This window comes from Peromyscus leucopus, chromosome 1 (assembly GCF_004664715.2).
Source record: "Peromyscus leucopus breed LL Stock chromosome 1, UCI_PerLeu_2.1, whole genome shotgun sequence".
Lineage (NCBI taxonomy): Eukaryota > Metazoa > Chordata > Mammalia > Rodentia > Cricetidae > Peromyscus > Peromyscus leucopus.
Window position 1 is genome coordinate 120297853 of NC_051063.1, and position 8840 is coordinate 120306692.

General features: G+C 51.0%; 1 protein-coding gene across 6 annotated transcripts in view; it reads left to right on the forward strand.

Moving 5' to 3' along the window:
• Nucleotides 1–7380, forward strand: part of Arnt2 (aryl hydrocarbon receptor nuclear translocator 2) — a 160133-nt gene extending 152753 nt beyond the window's left edge. For 5 of the 6 annotated variants that reach the window (XM_028873829.2, XM_028873832.2, XM_028873831.2 and 2 more), the window contains 2 exons: nt 2498–2634; nt 4479–7380. In XM_028873829.2, coding sequence (XP_028729662.1) covers nt 2498–2634; nt 4479–4577 — 236 coding nt within the window. In that variant the 3' untranslated portion in view covers nt 4578–7380. Of the gene's footprint in view, nt 1–2497; nt 2667–4478 lie in introns of all 6 variants that reach the window. The other variant, XM_028873834.2, reaches the window with a different exon arrangement.
• The last annotated feature ends 1460 nt before the right edge of the window (nt 7381–8840 follow it).

An 8840-nucleotide genomic window follows, 5' to 3' on the forward strand; every position in this document is an offset into this window, starting at 1 on the left:
CGACTTTTGGAACAATGACCTAACAAAGATGTTGGAGACCACTGGGTTATTCCAGAAAGGAGTTCTTTGCAGACCTTGGGAACAGGCCACATGCAGCTCCTGCTGACCATCTGCAGTGTGGGTTGGTAGGGTTTAGGCAAAGGGCCCACAATGCTCCCTTAGCCAGGAGAGGTCATACTGAAGGTCATGGTATTCTGTAGTTAAAGAGGTTGCTAGTCCAGCTCTGGAAAGACAAAAACACCTCTTTAGCGGCCTCTTAGTCTCCCTTTCTGCTCAGGTCACACTTTGTTCCTCCAGGAAGACTCTGGTTTAGGTGGGACCTATTCTTATGCCCCATGGTAGCCTGTATCCCCCTCAGAAGAGCACTCACCTGTACTGACCTCTGAACTCTTTGCCATTCCCAGTGGACTGTCTCTGTCTCCATCACTACCCAGTGTCTTAGATTTCAGCTGTATGTATTGATGAACGCAGGCAGGCTTCCATGTCAGGAGGATCTGGATTCAACCTCTAGGCTTGTGTAACAAATGAACTGGACGAATCTGTTGATATCTTTGAGCCCTCAGTTTCCTTATCTCAAAAACGTGGATAATGGACTCATCTCTTAGATCTGGAAATGAATTGAAATAATGTACCCAGGACAAGATTAACATGTAGCACACCGTTGTCAATGCTTCAAAATACTGTCATTTCCATCCTTCAGTGTCCTCTGTCATTCCCAAAGCAGCATAATTAATTGATTTTTTTCCTGCTGCAAATGTTTAACAGCATTTACTGTCTCAGACGGTTAAAAAAATTATTTTGAAGTATATTATCTGTAATTAATAGAACCATGTGCTCCAGGGTATGATTAATCAGCCAATCTTCTCCAGTCCTCTCCTCCCTCTCTTCACTCTACCTCCGATTGTCCCCAAGGTACAGCTGAGGAGACTTCCTCATGCATCATGTGTAAGCTGGAGGCTTCGGAGGCAAAGGACTAATACAGCATGTCCACATTCTTCCGTCTCACTCCCCTTCCCTGGTCCCTTCCTCCCCGCGTTCTCTCCCTCCCCTTCTCTATCCCCCTTCCTCACTTCCTCCTCTCTTCCTTCCCTCCTTCCTTTGTCTCTTCCTTTCTCCTGCCTCCTTGTTCTCCTCCTTCCCTCCTTCCTGAGTCCTCGCTCCCTCGCCTCCCTTCTTCAAGAACTTCCTGAAGCCATCATCCTCCAGGCATCATCGCAGGGCAGCCTGGCACAGCCTGGCCTGAGTTACTCCACTTTGGGTGTCAGTATCATGGGAAGGGCACCGTGTAAAAGGTGGTACCGGTGCTGCAGGAAAACAGAGAAGGCAAAACTGAGACTAGAGCCTGGGATCACATTTCCTTGGGACCCTGAGATAACCAAGAAAATGCAGGAGCAGGGCCAGTCAAGGGGACAGGTGGCGGAACCAGTGAGATGACCCCGTGGGTAGAAGTGTTCGCTCTACAAGCCTGATGACCTGAGTCTGATGATTGCCAGCACCCATTATGGAAGGTGAGCACTGACTCCCAAGAGTTGCCCACTGACCTCCACACATGCATCTACACACACACACACACGCCGTACATGCACACGTTAATAAATTCTATTTATTTAAAAAGGGGGGATGCAGGGGCATGAAGACAAGGACAGTGACAGAATGTGACAGCCAAGTCCTGCTAAGTGAAGAGAATGAGGGAATAGTTAGAAGATATGGAGGGGGAGAGAGAGAGAGAGAGAGAGAGAGAGAGAGAGAGAGAGAGAGATATGAGGCTAGAGGATCATGTGGAAGCTACATTCAAGGAACCCTCAGCAATCTGTAGGCAATGTCCCAGGAGGGTGATGCCAGAGCCCTATGGATCTGGGAGTGGATGGCAATGGGACTCAGAACACAGTGGGGACAATGAGCTTAAAGGAAAGGCACTGTGCTGAGATATGCCATTGAGGGAGCAGGGGCTGAGCAAGGCCCTTTGATGGACTCAGTGGGGGAGAGACCGGAAGGGAAAGGAAAGCCCTGTCTTCAGGCTGTGAGGAGAGGAGGAGGCAGCTACAAGTATGAGGTGTGGCACCTGAGCTTGTCTTTTGTATTTTACATGTATGTTACACACCTGTGTGCAAACACATGCACTCACTCACACACAATATCCTTTTTAGTTAAGTACCAAAAATAGTTGAGGCAAAATTTGCATTCCTCCTCTTTCCTGTTTTGAGGCCACCATGAGCAGCCACAGGGGCGTAGACGGCTCTGAGGGCTGCAGCACAAGTCACCTGACAGGCACATTCTAGCAAAACTATTTTTTCTGGCCGAGCACTCACTATGAAATCACAGTGCTTCCTTGATTCTTCTCCACTTGGCTTATTCTCTGCCAGAGAAAGCGGGGAGCCAGGAAGAAAGCCTGTTGGGGTGGGCCATGCCTTTCAGGAGTGTGGAGCCCTCGGGTGGCACCAGGATGGGGGAAATGACAGAACGTGACAACTGGTGTTGTGTCCATTGGCCGTTTCAGCTGAGAGTGGACAGAGTGGCGGGCAATTCCAGGGCCGGCCCTCGGAGGTCTGGTCTCAGTGGCAGAGCCAGCACCACGGGCAGCAGAGCGGTGAGCAGCACTCCCACCAGCAGCCTGGCCAGACTGAAGTGTTCCAGGTAAATCCAGCGAGCAGCGCCTTCTCGTAGGTGTAGGTACCTGCGCCTTCTCTGCTTCCTAATGCCCCTCCATGCACCTCTGCCTGCCCTACCCGGTAGCCAGCAAGAGATCCCGCCCAGCCTGCGATATGGGGAGCCCACAAGTAGAAAGGCCTGCCCTGCCCAGTCAAAGCCTACAGGTACACGGAAGAGGCAGACGGGCCTCCAGCCCTTCAGCTGCACCCACACAGGGGAGGCGGCATCCCAAAGTTGAACCGCACCCCGAAGTTGCCCAGGAGGGATGTATGGAGACAAAGACAGTGGGAGCTCTGGAGCAGGGTCCGTGCCCCTTTAAGGGCTAGAGAACCCCAGTGCTCACCATGGCAGTATGCACCACCTCCAAGAGCTGTAGGTCCCTAGGGGCTTGACTGCCTCAGCCTAGCTGCTCTCCACTATGACAACCAGGAGGAGGGACTCCCTTCCCCAGACCCTCAGCCCACGGCAGCTGGAGCACTGCTCACCTCTCCAGGCCTGGTTGCCTGCTGGCTGAGGCTCCCAGGCTACTTCCACACCTCCGCTGCTAGAGACATGCCTTGCTGTTCTCAATTCCTAGCACAGACCATCCTCGCGGTGCTGATGACAAGGACATGGGCCTGCTTATCAGACAGGGCTCAGCCTCCCAGGTTTTCCTGGAAAGCTGTAAGTGCAGGGGTGAGCCCCTCGACTCCCCTCAGCTGGAGCTGGGCCTGCCCACCCAGTCTCCTAGCAGCAGCCCAGGCTCCCCTGGGGAGCCCCCAGAATGCTGCCCGCCCCGTGCAGCAAGGCTCCAGGCAAGAGCCAAGCTATAGGAGGCTCGGGCCACACTCTTCCTGCCCAAGGCTCAATGTCCCATTCACACACACACACACACACACACACACACACACACACACACACACAGACTTCACTCCCACCTGGTCAAGTGTCATTTTTACAGACCCATGTCTAGATCCAGGTGTCACTTAGGGGCCCACAGGGTTGTATCCCCTTCTCCATACAGGGAAGTGCCTTTGACTTCCCCCCTCCCCGCTGTAAGGACCAGCCCTCACCCATTGTTCATCTCATAGAGCGACCCTGAAAGGCACAATTTCCTAACAGTATTTCTTTAAGCTCACCCTGCCAAAAAGAATTCTTGGTCAAATAATTTTGTGAAACACCAATGAAAGCAAATTATTCAGTCTCTTTTTTGCAGAAATCATCAGAGCCAGTGAGGAATGGATGTCTAGGAGATAGGAAAGAATGCCTTGTTTCCCAAGCACATTTGGCCACAGAATTCTTTTCCCACTGTTATCACATGGGCTGGGAATTGGACAAAGCATGATGGAACTTTTGCCCTAAGGAACTGAAACTCCCCCAGTATTTTCAGGACAGGTATTCTACTGCCTAGCAAACTAGGACTAGATAAAGTCACCAACCTTCCACTCGGGGATAGCACCACCCTCCCTGACAGACCACTGCACCCAGGCGGCACCTGCTCAGGCTCCTGCTTGGTTGGAAGTCACATGACTGTTCAGTCTTGAGAACTGCTGTAATCAAGGCCTTGCTTGCCCAGCTGAGCTCTTTCCACCTGTGGGCTTAGCTTCAGAAAAGGGCTATGACCTGGTGGTGTTTACCTTCAGCATGACCACACCCCAGGAGAGCAGCTCCCTAGGCACTCAGGTATTGAGGACCCCTGAAAAGCAACCCTGTACACCAAGCTATGCAAAGGAACACTTGCTCACTAGAGAGATGGCCAAGGGGGTCAGTGGCAGGCTGGACTCCGGGACAAGGGCAGGCTGTGGGTGAGGCCACTGACCGCTGGGGCTTTCTGTTCTTCTCCTCTCCAGGACATGCTGCCCATGCCGGGGGACCCGACGCAGGGGACTGGCAACTATAACATCGAGGACTTTGCTGACCTGGGCATGTTCCCTCCATTTTCTGAGTAGCTTCAGGCAAAGCCAGGCTCCAACCGCCCAGGCGCTATTCTTGTCATGGCATAGATGCCCATGTTCAAAGGGGCCACCCCTCACCCAGCTTGCCCTGCTGCAGAAACCCCAGAAGCCCTCCTCTTACTCCCCATCTCCCTGGACATGGCATCACCTGGCTCTAACCCACAGGCCTGGCTTCTTGGGTTTGGGGTCTTTGTATTTATTGTACTTTATCTATGTGCTCGGAAGGGGGCCTCCAGGGTCCTTAAATTCCATTGTGAATAATCTCTTAATGGACAGTTTGCACCCATCAAGTGTTTGCTTGACATCCACAGTGGCTGGCAGCACCAGCAGGTCTGCCTGGTGCAGAAGCTGGGTTTCTTTCTGCTTTTTCACAGCTGCTGCCTGGGGGCTTCGGGTCAGACTAAGAGGCAGTAAGTAACCTCTGAGTTCTGTGCTGGAGCTGGGAGCACAGAGACTTGAGACTCCCACCACTCGCTGTCCTTGATGGCCTGGGGCCAGGTGTGCTTTATACAGTGAGAATCAAAGTTGTGAGTTGGTAGATGTACTGTGGCGTGTTGGTGTGTGTGGCCCGTGAGAGTGAGAAGCTGTCCCCAATTCAGCTGCATTTCAAAGGGGAGCATGACAGGAGGCCTGGGAGCTGGGCTGACAGCCAACCCTATGGCACTGTCCCCAGGAGTCAGGGCTGGGGAGCTGCTCATTTTGTAAGCCAGTTCTTGGGTCCGCTGACCCTTTTACAGACAGACTCCACATCTCAAAGTTTCTAGCCTTTCCTCCGTGTGACCTATGCGAACACTCTTCTCTTACTCTAGCCTGAGGGACAGTGCCCTGGCTCCATGTAGGTCACTGCATCCTCCCTGCTCTGTAGCAGAGCTGAGCTGTTTCCTGTCCAGCACCTTCAGGAAGTCACATCTGGCCCTCTGTACGAGGTTATGAGGCTCCACCTCTCAGGATCCCGGACACGTTCTGCTCAGTAACCTAGAAAGATGGGGCCACATTCTGGGTGAAGAAGGATGCTCTGGCTCCTCTCAGCCTCTGTCCTCAGCAGGCAGGAGAGCCAGGAGTATCTCAGAATGGACACAGTCAGGCCTTGGAGGCCAGGGACTCAGCTCTGGCCACACTCTTACAGTGGGTCTTAAGGTAGAACTATGAGCTAACTTCTAGAAACTTCTGACACCAGAGTCCCTATGCCAGTCAGATTTGACAGAGCGTCAGACTCCACCCCATTTTCAAGTCCCTCTGCTCCTCCCACATCCCATGTGCTGTGGTGAGAGCTCTCTGCCACCCTTCACTTTATCCAGCCTCATCACAGGTATCTCACCACCCTGGATCAGCCCATTAATGCCCAAGTGTGGGAGAAGCCACAGAGCTACCTTAGGCAGGCCCTGGGGTCCTTCAGAGCTCTTTCGGGAACCCCTTGTTTGAATGTGGAGGTGCAAGCTCTCACAACAGCCCTGCCTTGCTGCCTGACTCCTGGGATGCTGGGAGTGTAGCTGGGAGTATAATAGGTTCTGGAATCCATGAGAGCAGAATGAGCATGTGGGTTAAAAGCCTAGGACAGTACCACTGCATTCCGAGGCTCAGCCTTGCCTGCCATCCAGGGAGTGCCAGTGTTTTTACAGGACTCGCCGGCAATCTCTACTTAGCTCAGCAGAAAACCAGTGGTGATCCCTGTCCCTGACAAACTCTGGCCCCGGAGGTCCTCAGACAGCTTTGAGCCCTTCTGTGGAGAGTAGTAGCACAGTCTGAGATTCATCCCAGCCTCGGAATCCCAAATAGGTCTCCTGTGTGTGCTGCGTGGTACACCTTCTGTCCCCAGCAGTCGGGAGCTGGCCTCAGGTGGTGAGCATAAGTCATAAAAGAGAAAGAGGCTCAAAGCTAGCTTCACGAGCAAAGGATGCTTTTCAGTGAGGAAAACAGACATGAACTTTAACTTGTGAATTTAGAGGTGTGGGAGCTGTGGGTTTGGCTTTTTACTGCCTTTGGAGGGAAATTGGGACTTTTCTTGGGTATGTGACACAGGTTACATGTCACTCCCCTATATGTGAGCTCATCTGCTTTGTGACAGCTGTGGCCTATCACACAAGCAAGAACAAATCATTTGCTAACCAACAGTAACAGGGCAAAATTTCCACCCTCTTGGTATATGGCCATGGCTTTCTGTGCCCTAACTTGCCAGTCCACCATCCCCTACCCTATCAAGCTGATGCTCACCTCAAGTGCCACCACTGGGGAAACTGAAATAGGAAAGGTCGTGAGCTCAGGAGTTCAAGACCCAGACCTATCTGGGCAACATAATGAGACTAATCTCAGAAATAAATATACAGCTGAGGAACATGGCCGTATTCCATGGACTGGGGAGTCAACAGCTCCCTAGCTGCCCTCTTCCTCCATGAGTGTGGGACAGCTTTGAAGAGGTAGCTCACAGGGCACAGCCATATTTCCATGTCTTGTGCCCTGAGCTGGGTTTCTTCAGGCAGCCTGCAAAGCCTTGTGGGTATTGGCTGTAGCAAAATGGAGCTGTTCACAGGCCATGCAGGGTACGCAGTGTGCTTTGTCTAACCATCTATTTCCTTCAAGAAAAAGTTCACAAGCAGGCTTCCATGGACAGCAAGCACTTACTCATCTCTCTTTTAGCCTTTCTTCTTATGGATGTGAACTGTGCCGTGGGTAAATCATTTGTATTTCTTGAATGTTCTGTATGACTAACAGGTATTAAGTCACTGGGTATATGTGTAACTAATGTAACTGCCTTTTCAATTTTCATTACAATAAAAAAAAAAAATGACTTTGCTCTGAACAGTGAGTGCCTCGGGACCAGCTTGGTGATTGATCAACTTGAGGCACCTGCCTCTGGGAGTCTGGAATAAGCCACCTCCAGCCAATCAAGGGTATGCAGTACCGACATGCTAAAGAACCACACTTTGCAAGTTCTAGCTACTTAGGACATGAAAGGAAACAAATGATTCTTTTTTTTATTAATTTTTTTTATTTATTTTACATACCAACCACAGTTTCCACTCCCTCCTCTCCTCCCATTCCCTCCCTCCACCTCCTTTCAACCCCTCTCCCCATCCACTCTGCAAAAAGGGGCAGGCCTCCCATGGGAGTCAACAAAGCATGACATATCAAGTTGAGGCAGGACCAAGCTCCTCCCCTCTGCATCAAGGCTGAGCAAGGCATCCCATGATAGTGAATAGGTTCCAAAAAGCCAACTCATGTACCAGGGCAGGTCCTGGTTCCACTGCTAGGGGCCCCACAAACAGACCAAGCAGCACAACTGTCACCCACATGCAGAGAGTCAGGTTCCCTGCCTGTTGGTCTAGAGTCCTTGAGCTCCTACGAGCTTCGGTCAGCTGTCACTGTGGGTTTTCCCATCATGATCTTGACCCTCCTTGCTCATCGAATCCCTCTTCCTTCTCTTGAACTGGACTCCCAGAGCTCAGCCCAGTGCTTGACTGTGGATCTCTGCATCTGCTTCCATCAGTTACTGGATAAAGGTTCTATGATGACAGAGTAGTCACCAATTTTATTACAGGGGAAGGCCAGTTCAGGTACCCTCTCCACTATTGCTAAGAGTCTTAGCTGGGGTCATCCGTGTGGATTCCTGGGAGTTTTCCTGGCACCAGATTTCTCCCTGACCCCATAATGGGCCCCCTCTATCAAGATAATCTATTTCATTGCATTCTCTCTCCATCCCTCCCCCAACTTGGCCATCCCAATACCTCATGTTCCCATCCCCCATCCCCTTCCCTCTACTACCCCATCCCCAGTTTACCCAGGATATCTCATCTATTTCCCCTTCCCAGGGTGATCCATGCATTGCTGTTAGGGTCCTTGTTACCTAGCTTCTCTGGGGCTATGGATTGTAGCCTGATTGTCCTTTGCTTTACATCTAATATCCACTTACGAGTGAGTACATACCATATTTGTCTTTCTGGGTCTGAGTTACCTTACTCAGGATGATTTTTTTCTAATTCCATCTATTTGCCTGCTAATTTCACGATGTCATTGTTTTTTACCACTGAGTAATACTCCATTATGTAAATGTACCACATTTTCTTTATCCATTCTTTGGTTGAGGGGCATCTAGGTTGTTTCCAGGTTCTGGCTATTACGAATAATGCTGCTATGAACATAGCTGAGCAAGTGTCTATGTAGTATGATTGAAGATGCTTTGGGTATATGCCCAAGAGTGGTATTACTGGGTCTTGAGGTAGATTGATTCCCAGATTTCTGAGAAACCACCCTATTGATTTC